The 22,018-nt window shown below is 27.6% G+C and overlaps 1 protein-coding gene across 1 annotated transcript in view; it reads right to left on the bottom strand.

Moving 5' to 3' along the window:
- Nucleotides 1-13,301: 13,301 nt before the first annotated feature.
- The window catches only part of LOC100163418 (cAMP-dependent protein kinase catalytic subunit beta-like), a 16,978-nt gene continuing 8,261 nt past the window's right edge, over nucleotides 13,302-22,018 (bottom strand). The window contains exons 2-5 of the mRNA XM_029485461.1: nucleotides 19,620-19,965; nucleotides 17,027-17,304; nucleotides 14,610-15,002; nucleotides 13,302-13,752 (exon numbers count right to left, since the gene is read on the bottom strand). Of these exons, the coding sequence (XP_029341321.1) occupies nucleotides 13,584-13,752; nucleotides 14,610-15,002; nucleotides 17,027-17,304; nucleotides 19,620-19,904 (1,125 nt within the window). The 5' untranslated portion in view covers nucleotides 19,905-19,965 and the 3' untranslated portion in view covers nucleotides 13,302-13,583. The remainder of the gene's footprint in view (nucleotides 13,753-14,609; nucleotides 15,003-17,026; nucleotides 17,305-19,619; nucleotides 19,966-22,018) is intronic.

Below are 22,018 nucleotides of genomic sequence, written 5' to 3'. Positions count from 1 at the left end.
ATAGCCTGTAAGTTGAAAAAATATTATTCGATGTATTCGTTTCTATGGTGATACACAAAGCGTTAGAAATTAAAATCCCATTTTTCGCGTTTTTTTATAATTTGTCGGTGGTTTTCCCCACGACGTAAAATAATTATTGAGAAAATCGAAAAATGACCACTTTAAAGTACCATCTTCATCCAATTTTCTACGTAAAAATCACGAAAATGTACAAATTATTTTGAGTTAGAAATTCATACAATTTTTTCTTATACATCTATATAATAGTATAGATAAAGTAAAAAAAATACCACGTTTGAACAATAGGGGACGTAAATATATGACATGTGACGGCACAACGTTATTGATGCGACTATACACTATAGTATTTTTATTAAATCTTTTAAACTTCAAAAAAATTTTAAAAAATGCATATTATAAGAAAATAATAAATAGATACAATATTTGCAATGATTATAATAAGCAGTATATATTGAGATTTGTAAAAAAAAAAAAAAATAGTGGCGTCTGAAATTACGCATGTTGATAAAATAAATTTCCCTCGTGGTACCAGTTTGCTATTTTACGTCGAGGTCAATATTGGTAATTTCTGGGGATAGTGGTACGCATTTGGCTTAGGGAAATTCCGAGAGCAGCCGCTAATTGGCCAACACCTGGTCAATGTGATCAACTTTTATTTTTATGTTTTTCGTTGACTATAATAATTATATCTGCCCTGCGCCTACTATAACTTATGTATATATAATATAAAATATTAATTATAATAATAATTTGTATAATATTTAAAAACACGGTTGGCTGAAAACAAAATTAACATACAATAATCAGCTGTTTATAGTAACTGATGTCTTCATCTTCAAAATCTCACGAGTCATTCTTATAATATAGAAGGAGTAGATAATATACTACTACACGAATCGGTATAACATATGAAGTTCGAATCCAATTTTACTGTGCACGATTGTTATTTTTTTGTGTTAAGATAATAATATTTGTATTTATCGTCAGAAAATTCAGTCGGGACGAACAAATTATATTAAAAATAGAATTCGAAAATCAATATACTATATAATGTTATTATTATTTCGTTATGCGTATAGCTTTTCATTGTAAATAAATGGATTTAACACAGTTGAATAGAATTCACGTTCGAACGCGTTCTTTTTCGGCACAATCAACGAATCTGAATCGACTGAAGCAAAGTAAATTCATACAAATCAAATATATAACACTGCCGAATCTGTTATAAATGTACATTACAATATCGTTATGTAGACAGGTATACATACAGATCAGTTTCCACATGAATCGGTTTTTAGAAATTAATTACAGGGTTTTTTTTTTTACTCTGGTTTACACGGCGTGGTACACCGACTGAATTTACGCTATTTACGCTGTTCATGTTATATATTTTTTCTCATGTTAAACCTACCGTTCGATAATTCAATAACCGAATTGTACGCAGCTGTTACGCAAAACCTCATATAATAATAATAATAATAATAATAATGATATATGGCGGAGGCGGCAAGTTGGACGCTTTTTTTCATCAAACACGTCATCCGTATAAAATGGATAAAAGTCAAAAACCACAAACTCGTCGTTCATAATTATAGAGTACCTGCCTATTATGGTGCTCTGGTTATGATACAATATCGCACCTAGCTATAATAGTAGTCCACAAACACAAGAGCAATAATATTGTTATTTATTATTTTGCCTGCATAATAAGTTTTACCTAACACCAAGAAATCGTCAACCATCAGACCACGATGATTTCAATCACTCACAATTTTAGAGTAAAATTAGCGTTGTTATGTTTGAAACCCAATGTTTTAAACAACTTGTGTTAAACATGTTTAAAACGAATAAAACTTATGTATAACAATGTAAAATCCAAGTGAATATTGTGTAAACCCGTTTAAAACAAAAAATATACCAACTCTGGTGTAAAAAAAAACAATGTTTAATTATAATGAAATATCGGTATAATTATATTATATTATTTTGTAGTAAACGGTCATGTTATTAATAACTTTTGTTAAATTGGTTCTGACTGTTCTGAGTGAAAGTTTAAAATATCTATATTTTACATAGCGATAATAGATACAGTCTATCTATGCCTCTATGCCTCTATAGTTTATTGTCGTCTTAGCATAATAATATTATCATTGTTTTATAATTGTAAAGGTAGTTTGATTAAGAAAAACAACTTTTTATCGATGATGATTTTTTCTGTATCCTTTATTTCTTTCACACTCTACATGCGACAAGCATATTACACTCCTCAGTTTTAATATTAAAAAATATACATATTGCAAAGAACTTATATCAAGATTCAAGTAAAATATATGCTTAAAATTCAAACTTTTACGGAAATTAAAGTAAAACAACAAATTGTCATTTTGATAAGCAGTACTGAGCGTAGCTAATATATAATTTATTTTAAAAAAGGTTATTTCATTTTGTAACTGTTTCATTTTCAATAAACAAAATATATAACTGAGCTGAAGTTCAATTCATTTAATGTTGTAAATATTAAATAACAATATAATTTAATTCATTGTAAATAAGGTAAAATTCATACAATAAGATGGATTGTAGTGGTTACGTATTGTTTGAACAAAAAATCCATACATCTTTTATTCTTGGAATCATTATTGATCAAACAATAAAAGGAATATAATGTTATAAAATAAACTGATCAGACTTGGAAATCGATAAACCGTATTTGTCTTAAAATAATATTAAAACGAAAAACGTACTCGTTTATTATTACTTCGATAAACAAATAAAAATAAATAAATAGTGGAATAGAAATTTTTCAGTGATTGACAGTATATTTTATTACGTTGAGAAAGCTGAAAAATAACTTTATCAAAATACCAACTACCAATTGATTATGGAAGTCCACTCAAAAACTATAAATGAGGTAGACCATTACACTTTATAAAATTTTACTTTCATAACAACCATTTTGGTGCGTTGTTTATATTGTACAAAACCAAATTAAATCTATATTACATTATTGTAGTTATAACATCAATTTATTTGAGAATTTCGAACAAAATTTAACAGTTTGAATTTTTAAATTTTTTTTTGACAAATAAAATACAAGTACTTATCTATACCATTAATTAAAAAAATTATACTTAGTACCTATAATCTATATGAATGGAATTTAATTTTGTGCAATTAACATTTTAGATCGATGGTTTTTTCCAAGTCAATTATTGAATAATAGTGTTTCATTTTGTTAAATAAAACCCTGAAGCAAATATCATTCTAGTTTTTAGAAATTAAAATTGGATTTTAATACAATTTCAATCGAAACACCTAAGACTGTTTCCCACAAGAATTGAAACTCAAATACTTTAACAAAATATAAATTGAATATTTTAAGGCGTTTTTTCATCACAATTGTATGTTTATATCGTAAAATTAAATATAAATAGGTTGCTTTATTCCAGCCACGTCAATGTCTTAATTGGAACATTTTTATTGATTGTATTGGTTTGTAAAATAGCGGTTGAATAAAAAAAAAAAAAAAAAGAGAGAATATTATTATTGTTATTATTTACTGTAGAGCATATAATATAATATGTATTCAATGCTGCAAATATAAATATTAAGTACAAAATATTTTATTAATAAACTATATAAGTTTTAATGTAGGTATTGTATTGTTCGTGTGAAAATTATATTAATTTGTATGGAATCTTCAATTAGCAGTGCCCGGCACTATATTATATTTTGTAATACCATAGAATTAATTTTTTTATTTATGAATTTTTGGCGGGTGCGTCACCTTAATGTGGCTCAAAGTAAACTTTTACCTTTTTACTTATTCAAATTTCAGCTTGTACATAGTAAATAGGAAATACTATTTTCAGGGGTTATTAAAACTAAATAATCCGACCTTTACGTATTTTGATACAAGTATAATAATTATAGTTTTCACATTATTCACACGATCACCAATATTCGGTGTGCCGCAAGGTAATTTCCAGAGCATTAAAGATAAAAATAAAAAACAGATTAACTGCAAGATTGCTAGTAGGACACAATTGTGTTGTTATTATTTGGTGTTGTTTGGTTCTTCGTTTTTTTAAGTATAAATAATCGAAAATTACGAAATGTCAAGCGAAAAAGATAAACAAAATATGTTAGTAATATTTAACCATAAATTTCGCTTTCATAAGTTATTAGAAAATTAAATAGAAAATGGTGTTATACAAATAAAAGTTGTAAAAGTTTTGTTATACTGTTCAATAAATAAATTTCACCGTATTAAAGTTCGATTGTTCTAAATTTGGTTTTGGACTTTAATTAAAAATTGATTTAAATTTTAGTTGTTAGTAGTTTAGTTGTTACATCAAACGCAGTGGCATCTCACATGCGCATCACCTTATCAAATATTCTGACAGAGATTTAGGTAAGTCTTATCTACTTAGACAACTACAGAACGTGACCATGTGAATTAAAAATATTTCTTATACATTTTAATGAACGATTAGTTGGATATCATGTGTATTTAATTAATTGTAAGTTGTAATTTAAGAGATAATCCATAAGTTTGCTTTTGCTGTAATGATGGCAAAAATGATCTATTGACTACAAATTGTATATTTATAACGAATTGTTGGCTTAAACGATATGTATCTATTCACGAACTAATCATTTACCAATTCAAAAGGGTTTTGACTATCACTATAAGTATTTTCCTTTTCATATGTTTTCTCACTATACGAACTCTTCGTTGCCAAAAAAACTATTATCGATCAGATTAACCACGATCCAAACTTAAAATATAATAACTATAAATAAGCATATAAAATAAGTATACCTACTCCAAAAATATAAATAAATAAAATTGTTAGTTTTTAATGTTTGAACTTATTATATCGTTAAATGCTAACGAGGGGTTTCAAAGTGTAACTTTTAAACTTTTGTCGAGTTTATTGTCAGTGGTAAGTTTTAAGCTATCGAAAACCTATTTACAGTTTCATTTATTTTAATTTGTCAATAACACGCCTTTTGATAGCTTAACGAACTGAAAATAGTCGTGAACCTACCTCATCGAGGTACTTTATACCTTAACTTAGCAATTATATTCAAAATTAACCCATCATTATAACCTGCTAATTATTCTACTATCCTCCAGCACAATTACTGGTATTTCCAGAGATGTCTTAAATGGACCCAGCTTACAGAGAGACATACTAATTTAATTTCTGTAATTGGAGCACCAATTTTTAATCCCGAAAGGAGAAAAAGAATTGAGAAATTCTTGTGGATAATGAATAGCATCATCTGTTGATGTAACTGTATCAATAGATAGATATTCATGTGAGTGTCCATCGAATTTTAGAAGGATGATATCATTGATTCCTCCTGCTGTTACATTACTCGGAGAGATAATAGCTCTTTCACATATCCACTGATAAGATTTATTGGACAGATTAAAAATGTCAGGATAAACTGTAGAAATCAACTCTTCCACGTTATTGACCACCCGTCCAATTGTGTGATTGACAGAAATGTAACCATTTTCATTTTCCAAAGTTCCATTTCCAATTTTCAACAACTGTGCGGGAAAAATATCGCCGTAATGGGCGTACACGTAATTCACGAAAAATAATAACTCAAATCAACAAACATGCCCGATTAACCAATAGCAACCAATATATTATCATACAATATTATTATTTTAATCTGCAACTATAAACTTTATTTTCCTTTTTTATTATTTAGTTTATTTTTTCTGGACAGATTGCGCCACTGTTGTATTTTTGACATCCATATTTCCACTTTTCTGGTGGATTTTTCTAAACAAATGTGGTACCATGACCTCCAGCAGACTGTCAAGTATAACAGTAAAAAATTTCAGCCAAATCGGTTCAGTAGTTTTCTCGGTTAGCGCGGTCCAAGAAAACCCTTACCATTTTATATAATAGTATAGATAAAAATAATATAATAATTGATTTGAATGTTGCCTATACAGAATTCGTTATTATAAACGATGCGTTTTGAATCTCCAATTTAATAGCCTTATGAACAAAATATTTATTTTAAATCATAAGCAAAACATAATACCAACACGTGTAATGAGTTGTTGACTGTTGTTACATAATATTTAAATAATCTATTCGAGAACAGAAAAACGTTTTTTGTTTGTTTTCATTATTATAACAGTATCATGAAATAATGTAATAATATTTCATAATATGTAACCATTTTTTTTTCAACAAACAATAATAATTTCAATTGTTTTCGTCTGGTCTGGATTTTATCTAAATCGTACATTTACCGTGTGTCGGATTAGGACTTATGGTTGGATGGTGCTTATACACGTCCAAAATACAAAACTCAATAATATACAGACAGACGAGTGACGTCGGCGATCATAATATTATATTTTATTCCGGTGGATAAACCATAGTTCAGTGTAGTACAACGTACACAAAACGCGACTAGTGAGTGTATGTGTTTTAATAACAACAATAAAACCACGTTAGCAAAACGGCAACATTTCTTCCTAATCCTCCCTTTCGTGCGTCATATTCCATCTCTCCGTTCATAAATCATTGATTTTATTAGTAAAGGGTACCTACGAAAAACAACAAACAAACGTCTGTTTTGCTAAAATAAAATTTACAGTGAACCTATCTGAACGGGAACCTCTAAATAGCGGACGCTTCCAATCATCGGACGTTTTATATTGGAACCAACTATAAACTTTCTATACTTTTTGATCATTATAGCGGACACATCAGAATAGTGGAAAACATTTCAGCGATCAAGAGTGTCCTGGGCTTACAAGTTTTACTGTATTATTTTCGGAGATTCGGCAGTCTGCAACGTATTAAGTAGATAATTTCAGAACAATTATATTACGATGTTTTTGCGATTTTTCAGTTTGGAAAGAGTGAATTAAAATAAATGTGGGTGGACCTTATGTGTATAATATATGAATAGTTTTAAAATAATCGGTTCACTGCTGCAAATGTAAATAAACATTATTGAAATCAAGCCACTCCACGATAGTAAACATGACATCGTCTAAAAAACTGTCTAACTTAGGTAGGATGAAATTTAAATTTGAAAACGAATTTTAACTAGTTAAAAAGTGTTTAAGTTTAATCAAAGTAGTCTTTAGTATCTCTACGACTTAGAAGATTAGAAATTTGACTTAGGTGCGTATGAAATATAAAATTTAAATTAAATAATAAAAAAAATTAAATGAAAAAATACAATAATATTGAAACGTTTATTGAAAACTCATTAAAAAATAAAATTATTAAAACCACTTTTATTAAATAAAATATTTAATAGTAATTTTGTTCTTGAATAAATATCAGTTTTTAAAATTGTATTCTATTTAACCAAAGTCTTACAGTATTGTCAGGTGGTTAAGTAAAAATAAAATTTTTGTTCCGTGAGTGCATTCTCTTTATAGTATTACTGTATAAGTTAACACTTGATCAACTCCCAACTATCCTTTTTCAATTAAAAATCAAACTATTTATCTAACTAAATAGCTGACCCAACACGATGGTTTTAGATCCTTGAATTTCTATGAATTATTATCACAAAAATGATAACAAACAGATGGTTGAGCATAATATTGGCATTTAAAAGCAACCGATTAGAAGCCTGAGTACAATTTAAAATATAATTTGAACAGTAGTTGATTCATTGAACTAACTAATCATTGATAACTAGGTCTAATTTATTTATCATGTAATTTATACATGTCTTTTACAAGTTTACAATTTCTCATTCTTGTCATATTATAATTTCACTAAAACGTCATTAGATAAATTCGTACTCAATACTCATACTATAGTAAACAAGATCCAAATCATAATTGAATAATTTAAATGTATTAAAATTATGTAACGATAGTAATTTACCAATAAAGTTATTAGTAATTAATATGTAATATTATGATGTACTTTACAAAATAACTTTGACAGCAGTGTAGCTAAATTGCCTACATATATCGCCGTGCTATCATAGTTTTATTATAAATATATTATAATCTAATACATATATTCTCGTGTCACAATGTTAGTCTCGATACTCCTCCAAAACGGCTTGACCGATTTTTATGAAATTTTTTATGCATATTCAGTAGGTATGAGAATCGGCCAACATCTATTTTTAATACCCCTAAGTGATAAGGGTTGTCCAGAAAAAAATAAAATAAAAATATTATTATTTACGATAAAAATATTTGTTTATAAATGGTTGCTATTAAATAAAAAATAATAATATTATTATTAAAAAAATAATAGTGTATTATATATTAGTTGCTATTGGTTAATCGGGCATCTTTGTTGATTTGTATTATTATTTTTTGTCAATATATAAATATATGAATGTTTGTGGGTAGATTAGACCACTGGGACACAAAGTTTGAGTCATATACAGTTTGTACATTTAACGGGTAATGAAGAGCACGGAATCAGCTAGTAATATTATATTATACAGTGTCGCGATAAACAAATTATAATCATACATATTATTGGAAAATGGATAAAGTGATAGTGGCATATGTAGCTTGTCCATTTCCGATGTGATATTATCGTCGTATTCGTTTATATTATTGAAATATTTTGTAAAATCACTAATAAAGTATAAACTTTAATAATATTGGAATAGGTACCTATTACATTTTAACAATGCTAGGCAAGTTAATGATATATTTTACTAAGTTGATTTAAGTAAAATGTAAAGTTAAAACTAAAAAGTTAATAGTTAAACGAGTTTATGAAAAATGTTATGAGTTAAATAGAAACCAACATAATTTATATTACATGAGTTAAGCCGTTAAGGTATAATTTTATTTAATAAATATCCTATAGATAGTTAAAAATCAGAATTTCAAAACATCATCTCACGATAATTAATACGAAAAGTTCACTGTTAAATCCATACTAGTGATGCTACACGTAAATAATTGGCAGAGTACCTAATAATAAATATAAAAACCAGAAAAGTAACTCTTTTGTATTGACTATATTGCAGCGGTTCTTAACCTGTGGTCCTCGGCCCCCTGGGGGTCCGCGATACTCATATCGGGGCCGGGGTCCGCGGCAGTTTTAACACATAACATACGTCAATAAGTGACATGAATGCATTATTACAATATTGTTGGATTATTATTATTTTTTTTCTTCATATATATAATAAGTGGATTCTATACCAAATAATTGTATTATTAATATTTATTAAATAATCAGTTTTTCTTGTTCATACGAAATGTATACGCATATAGCACTGTACTCCACAGTCTTATATTTAGGTACTGCCACTAAGTGCAGTTGATCGATCGTATTCCAATTATAGTTTTATTTAACATTTTTATAAAAAATTAATTGTAATATTTAATAATTATAAATGTGCATGTTTTTTTAAGTCTACTTAGGTAATTTGTTTTATAAAATAATTATTATAATTTTGGTTATGAAAACATGAGATGTTTTGTAAAAAAAAAAGGTATTCGAAAAAAATTTGGTAAGGGGGTCCGCGATTTCTAGATATCTTTCATCGGGGGTCCGTGATCTACAAAAGGTTAAGAACCACTGCTATATTGTGTACCTCGAATCTCATTTTATATTAATTTTAAAATAAAATATGAAAAAAATGACGTACTAAGATTATTTCAGCTATTTTCTTACCTTTACGCGTAATACTATAGTATATTGTGTGGCAAGGGCGGGAAGTGAGCCATTTCAGTCGCGGGCCTTCCCGCGCTAGCCACACATACTATTTTTTGTCACGCCCCTGCGTTCATGGAAAAGGTTATGCAGGGATCTATGCAACAATTATAGACTATTCTACAAAATATGTTTAAATGTTAATGCGTCATGCAAGGAGGTTATACTATAAATTTAAGATGTAACCAAAAGTTTATGTTTTCGAAGGACCGTGGTAGGTATACATTTTAGTTTCTGGTTGTGCAGGGGATACGCGCCCGGCGTCCGGCACTTTTGGGGATTTCTTCTTTTCCGCCCGGCACTTTTGGAGATTTCCTCTTTTCCGCCCGCTGGACGGAAAAAGGTTGCTTTCGAACGCTTCAACCGTGGTCGAAAACCAACCTTTCGGCGCAGGCGTGACAAAAAGTTAGTTTCATAATTTATAGTTGAAAACAACCGTTCGACTTTTTTAAAATATTGAACTCTTAAATCCTTCAAAAATAGATTTTTTTAATTTTGAATAATATTGATATAAAATGCAATTTGTTTAAAATGTAATAAAGTAAATTTCAATATTAAACTTCATGACGAATTAAAATATATTTATATATGTATTACTAGATAACTGGGTTAATCAATATAATTTTGGCAAAGTATTGATACTTTTTAGCAAAAAAAGATAAAAGCAAGCATACCTACATAATTATTAATATCTATGTTGTGCGTAATTGACACGTGCCTGAACGTACATGCAGTGGTGCGCCACTATTTATTTTACACTACAATCATTAAAATCTAACGATACACATTATTTGAAATTATCATAAGATAGTATACTATACTTGAAAACAACTATTCCGTATTTTTTACTAAGCTATTAAACCTTTTAAAAATTGATTTTGAATAATATTAAACTAAAAAAAATATTTTAAGCAATTTAAAAATGTAATAAAGAGTAAATTTCAATATTAAACTTCATGAATGATTCAAATTATTTTTCCAAAATTTTTTCGTATAACTAGGTTAATCTATATATATATTTGCAAAATATTGATAATCTTTGGCAAAAAAAAAATATATAATAATATTTACACATTAGTTGTTTTCTCTCTCTGATCCACGCTCAACATTGGAAATTTACAATTAGTTAAACCAACCCTGTTTTATTACCAATAAAATTAGAGTAAATTTACTTATCGTCAAACTTTAAGTTAAGAAGAGCATTGCCTGTGTTTCTACATTGACTATTTCGTGATGTTTTAATTTGTATGTAAGTTATGAGCGTGTAAATTATTACATATTAATAATTCTTATAAATTGTATAAAACTATAAAAACTAAAATATTGTAAAAATGCCAACGTTGTGACACGGGTAATGTTCTTGGCTTAATGTTTGAAAATAGGTGAATTTACTTTAATAATAAAAAATATCGTAATATTCGAGGTGTGTATTATTGACATGAGGTTTCTGCACGTACGGGAATAAATATACTCCGCTCAGTGGCGTATATAGAAATAATTTTTGGGGTGAGTAGCTATATACACCACTGACTCCGCTATTTATTTTGCACTACAGTCATATTATGAAATAGAAGTAAACACTAATATGATCACTTAGTAAATCACTTGTAATGCTACACACACATTTAATCGATTTACACTTAGAAAGTTGCCTACATGGAACTCGTTGAAAACGGTCCGTATCGAATCCTCTTAATGATGTTTAAAAAGCTTTCCTTACAATCTGTTCACCCTTTTAAAACTCAACAAATGACTTTAATAATAACACAATACGTTTCTAATTTTTCAATCGTGAATCGCATTGCATCGTGAAGTTATAAATGAATTTACTATACAGCAAACATATATTCCAAAATGTATTTAATTTGAAAGTGTGAAAGAAATAAAATACCCTAGTTTTATATTTTTGATTGCTGGCTTACATTGTGAAAAGTTACATTAAATGTATTTACGTAAAATCTTTTACGTATTAATTTAAACATAATATTATGACTAATTATACACTGAGAGGCATAAAACATGTATTAATTTATGTCGTACTAAAAGTTAATGGACCAATTAATCCTGGCAGACTAAATCATGTTTCACTCACTATATTGATTCCTTAAAATGTTAGTGATATTTTATGCGACCCTGCAAATTATGTATTATATAAATATATAATTCATATAAAAATTCGTATGAAAAATTATTTAATTAATATAAGTCAATTAGTATAATCAGTATATTATATTATTATTATTATTGTTTGTCTATTTGGTGTGGAAGTTTTTTTTTTGTTTGTTTATTAAGAAATAAAGGTTTCAACTTCTTAGTCATAAGCCTGTGTTTACAATTTTTAATTATAGTAGTATACACCGAGGAACTTACTAATTTTAAAATGTTTGTTATTATTTTTACAAATATGCTTAACACTTAACTTAACTCTATCTTGCATTTATATTCTAGCTTATTCTGGTAAAATATATCGTGTGCTATATGATTATTAGGTATATTTTTTGTCAAATGTACATCATATTATATTTTTTACAGTAATTGTAGCTACTATTATTTTCTTGTATGTACACAACTAATTGATAAAAAAAACCTGCTTCAACAGCACAAGTTATAACAGACTATCGAACGATGGAGAGTTTTATATATTTTTGGCTGAATGATTGAGAACACTAAAATTCACAAAGAACTCACCACTGACCTAAAAAAACGAATACGATTGAGAACGATCAATTAACGTGCAACGTTGCAATTTCATTTAATTGGCTATCGATTGATACAGCACGTTGTATTTTTGTAACTGAAAATCAAAATGAAAAGAAAAAAGAATAATAATAATAATAATATATATTAATATCTTTATAATACATTGTTAAAATAAGTTTTAATAAATATATATAATATAAATAAAATAATGAGGAATAAAAAAGTACTAAAAATATAATTCTCAATCTTCTTTCACCGTTTTATAACTTGCAACTCCTCTGCTAAAATATTGTCACATTGTAATATTTTTACTATATTTTTTAAAGTATAAATAGCATTTCGTTATTGCAAGAAAATAATAATATACCTATGTTGTAAATATAATTAAAAACGTATTTTTATCACAACATAAAAATATAATAAAATAAGTAGAAAGTTTTACGCATACCTAACGAGGAACTTTTGAATTGTAGTAATCACCATAAAATTCTTAGTACTTAAATGTCGATAATCTAAAATAAATGATTAAGTTTTACAAATAGTACTGCAAAAAGTGATATTCTAATCAATTTTTATAAGATTACCTTATACCTGTTACTTATAACCCATACTGGTTGTTGAGTTAAATAATTAAATACCACTGAAAAATAATTTCGAATATGGGAACGACCAAGGGCACAGTTTAGATTAAAAAAAAAATTTATTTTCACCATGATAAAAGGATAAAAGATCTGTGCAATATTGTTTTGCATTTTCAATTTCATTTATCCAAAAAAAGTTATTCAACTTCAAAAAAACATAAAAATATCAGATTTTACAACGCTAATGACATTTTAAGTTAGTTATTAACAAAAAAATTAAATCGATATTTTACAGTCCAAGTTTTCTTAATTATATGGTAAAAAAGTGGTAGCCAAAAACAGTGGTTATATTACTTGACGACTGACGTTAAATAATTTTATCACACTATTTACGAACATGGTGTGACGTCCTTTAGAAAACAAATAATATACATTTATTAGTTGATCTGTTGTATAATTTTATAAACTCAAATACTCTATATGAATTAAGATCCACTCTTACATTGGACGACATTATACAGTTATGAACTTACTATTTTATATAATATACTTGTTGGTCATTATTTATTATGTTCAATTAAAAATTGGCGAAATGAGTTTGGTCAACTCCATTACATATAATAGAGGTGTCTTCTTCGACAAATGATTCGAAATTATGTGTATCTGATGGACTATTAAAAGTTGGTATGTATTGTGGTACCATATTCTTGTTGTAGAGTATTATCCAATCTATTTTGTTAAACCATCTGAAAAAAAAAACATTTGAGTTACTTACACTATTTATCAAACAAAATTTATATAAATATAATATGTAACACACATTTTAGTCATCTAATGACTAATAGTTATGACCATCAAATACTAAATTAATCCTCACACAACAGGTATGCGATAGATATAATTTGTGAACATTTTTATACTTAATGTTTACACCAAATTGGTTTTTTTTTTTAATGTATTTTAGGAAAATATGTTTAATTTTAATCACCATCGCTCTAAAAATTACGATATTTGTATGGTTTATTTTAAGAAAATGAGATTTTAATAAGCAAAACTATATTTTCTACAAAACCTAGTTAGGTTAGCTAATAAATCCAACAAATATTTTCATAATAATTAAAACTTGACATCGGTGAGTAAGGTTATTTTTTCTTATTTAGTGGTTTTTATTTTAAAAAAATCGTGTAAAAATGAAAAAATAATTTCTTAAGTAGTATGCGATATTTTAGGATTTTATTATTTATTGGTAGGTATTACATATTTTGCGGTAGTGGTAATTGCTACAGTAATAAAATATCACATAATTTGCTTACTATAATTAATTTACTTGTCACACATTGATCGATAAAATACACGTCACATAAAATGTCTGTTTAAACCTTTCGTTATATATTATTAGGTACGCTCCAACTACCTTAAATATAATACCTACGAATTCAAAAGTATCAAATTTTAAAATCGTAATTTCTCTAAATATATTGATGGATTCAGCAACTTTTTAAAACATAATGAAAACGGATAATTCGTTTGAAAAGTTATGTACTTTTTTACAATACAAACGTTACGCTTTTTAACTGTCCTCCAAAATAATTGATTATCTTACCGGTGAGATTTGATGTCAGAAATTCCATTTTGTAAGTTTCCATATCTTTTTGATAGGTCAACTTGTAGTAAGTTTTTAACAAAATGTGAAAGGTTTGGGGAAAAATTGATTGGCATTCTGTAACTACCACTCAAGATTTTATAGAACAGTTTTTTTTCAGTGTCAGCAATGAATGGCACTGACCCAGAAACCATTTCAAATATGATTATGCCTAATGCCCACCAGTCCACAGGTTTTCCGTACGGTTTGATTGCTATGATTTCCGGTGCCAAATAGTACGGAGTACCACAAAGTGTGGTCGTTCGATTTGAAGTAATTCGCTTGCTCAATCCGAGATCTGTTAATTTTATAAAACCGTCAGCGGCAATCAACACATTTTCAGGTTTCAAATCTCTATTGAAATAATAATAATATATTTATGTTTTTTATGTAACAATAAAAGGACGCCTCGTCCGTCTTACAAACGTACAACATAATATCTAGAAAATTGGCATTCAACAGAATACATTTTGCGATGAACCTTTAGTACTACAGTGAATTTGATTACGCAAAAACGTAATGGTAAGAATATTGTCTAGGGCTAATCGTAGGTTTATATTTATATTATAATTTTAAAGTCAGTTAAAAAAAAGGTGGGTAAGTGGATGTCGCTCTACACTGTACAGTAGATTACAAGTGGGTCACTGTATAATGGATGGTATTACATTTGAATTCAATGATATAATATCATTGTATAAGAAAAATGATTCTGAGCGGAGACAGTATGTTAGTCTAGGTATAAGACATAATATTATATAGTCTATGGTATTAAAAAAAAATTGACCTATAATAAATTCCAAATTAATCATATCACAATATCTATTAGGTACCAAGGTGTATCGATGATACACCTTGTTAGGTACTTATAACGCGTTATACATCAACGACAAACCGTGATACTATCATAGATATATAATAGTATACTTTAGAAGTTTCAAGTACCCACGAATAATATTATACAATCACAACAAAATAACTAAAATAGTTATTCTAGGTTTTTTAATATGTAATTTCGTCCAAATTTGAACTTAAAATGACTATAAAAATAAACTGTGTAAATGTATTTTTTAGATTTTTTGATAACAGAATTAATTACTTACGTGGAATCTTGTTTTAAATTTTTAATTCTTAGAAATAAAAGTTGAACATTTTATAAATTTTTAACTACAAAATAATTATTCAATTTTAAATTTCATAAATGTTGTCAAAATTTGATCTTTAAATGCTTATAAAAAAAAATTGTACCTATGTTTTTTTAATATTTTTCAACTGATATTGTAACAGTTTATCAGAAATCTTGTATTAAATTTTTACACTTTTTGGCCAACAGATAAAACTTTATTGATATTTATAGAATAAAAAACTAAAAAAAATTGAAAACTGACCATATACGTAAACAGCTCAAAAAGAGTCAAATTATTTTCGAAATTTTATCGTATATAGAAAATTCTAATATAAACATTCGGTGAAATTTTTAAGTATCTACATTTATTCGTTTTTGAAGTACAACAAAATAAGGAAATCGTTACATGAGAAATCGAGTGAATATCAAATGTTGTAAAAATATGAATTTCAAACGCTCATAAAAACTTAATTTGACTTTCTTGTAGACATTTTTTTTTTTTGATAAAGATAGATAAACTTATGAGGAATCTTGTATTACGTTATAAAATCTTATATTTAAAAAGAAAAATTTTTACGAATTCTTAACTCAAAATTATTTGCAAATTTTCGTCATTTTTACGTATTTTGTCAATATTTGAACTTTAGATGCTTATAAAAAAAAATTGTGACTACGGATTTTTAATTTTTTTCATCAGCCTTTGAAACAATATAATAGGAACCTTCTATTAAATTTTCAAACTGTTTTAACCAACTAATAAAATTGTATTGATATTTATAGAAAAAAAACTAAATAAAATAGAAACTGAAAATGTCCGTAAACATCTCAAAATAAATCAAAATATTTGGAAAATGTTATGGTGTATAGAAAATGCTAATGTAAACACTCATTCAAAATTGTATGTACCTACGGTTATTTGTTTTAGAGTTGCATTAAAAACCAAAATCAATTTTTAAAAGTTTTAAAATATGACAGTTTTGATGTGTGTTAATTATTACTGGTTATCAGTTATATACAAAACTCGTATTGTCATGTAGGTTCGTTTGAAGGATAATTTGGAGACGGTTGTTGTGAACTTTTACAGGAAATATTTCAAATAACTTAATTCTGTATTAATATATAGAATACAGCCACATATTACATTATGGACAAAGTCCCTTAAGAATAAACCCAAATCCACCCACTATACTGTCAGCCATACCAAATTATAATTTCAGGCATCGAGTCTATACCGTTTAATAGAATTGTTAATTACCTATAGATTATATCCAGCGAATGTAAATATTCAAGTGCTAGGATCATTTGACCCGCATAAAACATAGCATGCAATTCGTCTAGTACACCTCGTTCACTCATTAAACCGAATAAGTCTCCGCCTACTATGAACGGCATAATGAAATATAAGTTGCATATGTCCTTTGCATAATACTCCATGTGTATAATGAACGGATGTCGTAAGTTTGATGATAGTTGTTTCTCATTGAATACGTGTTGTAAAAAATTTCTTTTTAAGATTTGCTCTTTCTTCATAATCTATAAATACATTAGATTTCAAGGCTGTATCGGTAAATGACAACTACAAATAGATTTTTTTGTAATTAGCATTCGACCAGACTATAAGTACATCAACGATTATGACCGTGAAATTCAGATAACTAAGTATACAAATCAATAATGCGTACAATTATAATGAGAAATAATAAATTATGCGTGACTAATATAATAAAATTATGAAACCGAAGAAAAGTACAATAATGACGAATTTTAATAATTTAATAACATTGTGTTGATAGTTAAAAACTGAGTTTGAAATTATATTCTACTATTATTGTTTTTATAATACGCTGGAATGAAGGGAAAGGTTAATTGATAAATAATTAAATAAATATTTTGGAAAAAAAATGTTGATAATTATGTTTATAATTTATAGAAATATTATTATTATTAGGTATTATGATGTTTGCAACAGAGGCGTAGGATGGATTATGTTCATGATAGGGGAAGAGTTGAAAAGGGACACCGTGTGTTGGGAATATGGTGGTTTGAATGTTTAGTTAATGATAATCAAAAAAATATTTAACAAATAATAATATATAATTGATTAATTTTTGGTAATTTTAGTAGAGACTTATAGTTTAGACATCCATTGAAGTTGGATGTATAACAACCCCTATGGCACAGTGGTCTGAAGGTTTCGAACTTAATGCATCGGAGAGCGTGATCAAGATAGTGTGAGTTACTTAAGTTGTTGTTATAATCCACATCAAATTGGGGTGATAGATCAAAGATTATGCATCGTTTCCGCCAAAACTAAAAGAACGTTCAATTTTTGTTTTCTTCAAATACGAGTAGATACAGGTAAAAATGTTCACGCAACTTTTTATACAATCAATGTTTTCCAAAGTGAAAATTATGTGCTTATGATTTTTACTTATTAAAAGAAAAAAAGTTAAAACTATAAAGAAGCATTGAAATTTATACAGCGAATATAATATATTATGTAATAAAAATAATCCACATTTAAATCCATTATATTACACATCCGTTAATTTCGAAGTTGCGATTCATAAAGTTGTACTTTCATTATGGCCAACTCCAAAAATAATTGTTTTTCAATTTCATTTGACCCAATCTTGGTAAAAAAAATTCAACACTTGGGTAGTTTTATAATATAAAATATAAAAATATACTTTCAAAGTTTAAAGTATGCCAAATAATATTTTTAATTTACAGAAAAATAACTAAAATTTATACCCTTTGTTCAAATAACTAATTTTGTCCAAATTGGAAATTAAAATGTCTATTAAAGAAAACCGTGTTTATATATTTTTTAGATTTTTTGGTTACATGACTAATTATTTGACATGATTTTTCAATCACATTTTCAAGCCTTTTGACAAAGCCAAAAAAATGTTATGGAATTCTTGGAATAAAAACAAAAAAATTGAAAATAGCTCAAAAATAGTCAAATTATTTTGAAAATTATATTATATACAGAAAATGTTAATTTTAAAATTTTGTAAAAATTTCAACTATACGCTTACGGTTATTACATATTTCTTTCAAGTTACACCAAAAAATCATATCAAATTTGTCAAAAATTGTTTTTGCGTAAAAATTCAAGTTTTTCTTTAATTTTTTCTTTGAATATGAAAACTAATACTGTCAATAATTTTTATTTTTCACCCCCCTAGTTGTAGGTATCAACTAGATGACATTTTTTACCAAAAGCAACATTCGATATTAATTATAATTGAAGCATTATCACTGTTCCAAAAAGTGATGACAGACAAAAAAAATTAAAATGCATTTATCACACTCATAATCTAAAATATATATTATAAAAATTAACTATGGATATATTTTAAAAATAAAATGGTTGGAAATCAGTGAGAGCTACCTCCTGCTGGTAACTTCCGGATAGGGCAAAGTAGCTGTTTTTAAAAAGAAAAATAGTTTTGGCTGAACCGAAAATATAGTTTTTGGCAGAACGATGCACGCCAAGACTGACACATTGGGTGACATATATTGTTAATATCAAAATTATAAATCGCAATAGCGAAACAATCGTTAAGGATAGACGACTTGCGATGCATCAACGAAATGTGCAAATCAATTTATTTAAATAAAATACCATGGCTGGAAGAAACAAAAATTAAATAAATTGGCTGGATTCTTGTATTTATTTTTCATATAAATAATACCTTAGGTATATTAAAATATAAATCGAGTACCTTTTAAAAGTCGAAACTAGCAAAATTTATTCTGCGTTGTACTAATTGTTTGTAACTTTGTAAGCAATATTCATCTTTTATATAATATTATAATATGGCCTTCCCATTTCTTACTTTCATAGCTAAAAATTTTTCTGGTTTCAATTTGTAATTGACTAACAAAACACGTCCAAAAGCACCCATTCCAATGGTCTTATGGATTATAAAATCATCAATTGAAGACTCCTTAATTTGTTGTTGTCTTAATCGATTTTCAAACTTTATCTTTGAACATTCCAAATATTCATTAACTTTATTTATATCTTCTAATGTACAGTTATTGTCATGAGTTATGATTTCGTTTTCAACACTTATTATGGTTTGTGGTTCAGCCTCTGGGGTACTTTCGCCACCGTACATTGTTTTTCGTTATGGAAGTTTGTGGGAATCGTGGACAAACGGTGGACGGTTCCTTGTTGTTCTAATGCATGTTGTAATAAAGCATCAAGATACAATTATACACCACATGGGTGAATGGAGTTAAATACTTTTAAAGATTGGTTCTTTACATCATTTTTACCTCATGCAAAGCGTTTACATGGGAAAAAAGTTTTGATTGGGGACAATTTGGCCTCCTATTTTAATATGGACGTTATAATTGAGTGTGAAAAATCAGATATACACTTTGTGTGTTTGCCCAAAAATTCTACCCACTTAACACAATCATTGGACGTTTCATTTTTCCGTCCATTAAAGGAGGCTTTGCGTTATTGTCTTAGCCAATGGAAAAACGAAAATTCAAGACAAAAAGCAATTCCAACATCAACATTTCTATCTCTAGTTAGTGAGTGTTTAAACAGAATGAATGAAGTTGGAAATATCGCTGAAAACCTTAAGTCAAGATTTAAAGCAACTGGTATTTACCCTTGTAATCGCCAAGTAATCATTGAAAAGCTACCCAGAGAATGTGACCAAGAAGTTGTTAATGATACTGTTACCGAATATTTAAAGACACTGAGATATGATAAGACTGAACCTAATCGTAAGAGGAAGAAGATAAATGTAGCAGCCGGAGTAAGTGTTACTACAGCACTTTTAAGTTTGGAAACTAGCGATGAAGATGAAGTTGTCCCATTTGAAGAAACAGATGAAGATAAAGAAATTCAAAACGAAGCTTTGCCAAATTATGAAGTGCCCTCTACAAATAATATAAATATTGGCACATTCTTGTTGGTGACTGTAACATCAGGAAATAGAAAAAAAACAAAATACCAATATGTAGCAGTGGTAAAAGACATTTCCAATGACATTTACCACATGAATGGATTGAAGCTACTTGAAACATCTAAAACAACATCTAAAGTGTGTGATAATGATTTATTTGATGTTGAAATTGATAAAGTAGTTGCAGTTCTTAAAACATGTTTTGGTATGTTTTTCCTCATGGAGTTGATGTGTTTGATTGTTAATTTACCAAAATTGTAATTTACATTTCAACCTACTTAATACCTAATCTACTTAGTACTTAATATTGTGCAATAATAGCTAAGAATGTCAAGGAGAGACTGATTAATTATTTTATGCTATGTTTTGTTTTAAAAAGTTTTATATTAACTAATTTTTAACCTATTAACTATTTAATAACTCCTAACTAAGCCTGTCAAAGAGAGACTGAGTAATGGTATAATTAATTGTTTTATACCTATTTTTTATTTTTAAAAATTATAGAATAAAGTTTGTTTTGTTTTAATGAAAATCGTAATTGTATATTAATTATTACAAAAAAACCTAATTGTTTATAAATCCTATCAAAGTTATCAACCCCGTTGTACATTTTATGCAATAACTTCTAAACTACTCAACCAAATTTTATGTGGGTCGAGATTGACGGTTCCATGTAATTTGATCGCAGTAAGTTGGACGTAGTAAATTTGGCGCGGGGAATTGGTCGCGGTGTAATATTGTCGTGCGTCATATAGTCGTTTTATATTAGATCGCGTCAATTTAATGATAACCTCGGATATCTAAATTATAATCGTTTTAAATTATCGTCGTCCATATTACGGTACCTGTCTAAATTATAGGTAAAATGATAGGCTCGTGATTAGATAAAAATATCCTATAATGTGTTATGTTCACATTTGAACCTTATTTTACTGTCAGTCTATCGTCAACGCTTTGTACGCTTTGTTGCGATTTGTACCCGGTTTATACAATTATACAGTGAAAAAAAAATTAAATCCATTGATGATTATGGCTGATTTTGAAAAAGCTGCTATGAATGCAGCCCTATTTGTATACCCAAATACTAAAATTCAAGGTTGTTTTTTTCATCATGGACAGTCAATTTGGCGGCAAATTCAAAATATTGGGTTAAGTAATAAATATTCTACTGATCCAGAATTTTCCCTTAATATTTGGAAAATACTGGCATTAACATATTTTCCCGATAATCTTGTTGAAGGTAGTTTCGAAAACATTCTTCAAACAGAATTTTCTAAAAACAATGAGGAACTCTTGTCCAACTTTATAAT

Source organism: Acyrthosiphon pisum, chromosome X, assembly GCF_005508785.2.
Source record: "Acyrthosiphon pisum isolate AL4f chromosome X, pea_aphid_22Mar2018_4r6ur, whole genome shotgun sequence".
Taxonomy (NCBI): Eukaryota; Metazoa; Arthropoda; class Insecta; order Hemiptera; family Aphididae; genus Acyrthosiphon; species Acyrthosiphon pisum.
Note: the sequence above shows the minus strand (reverse complement) of the source record. Positions and strands in the feature narration are given on the sequence as shown.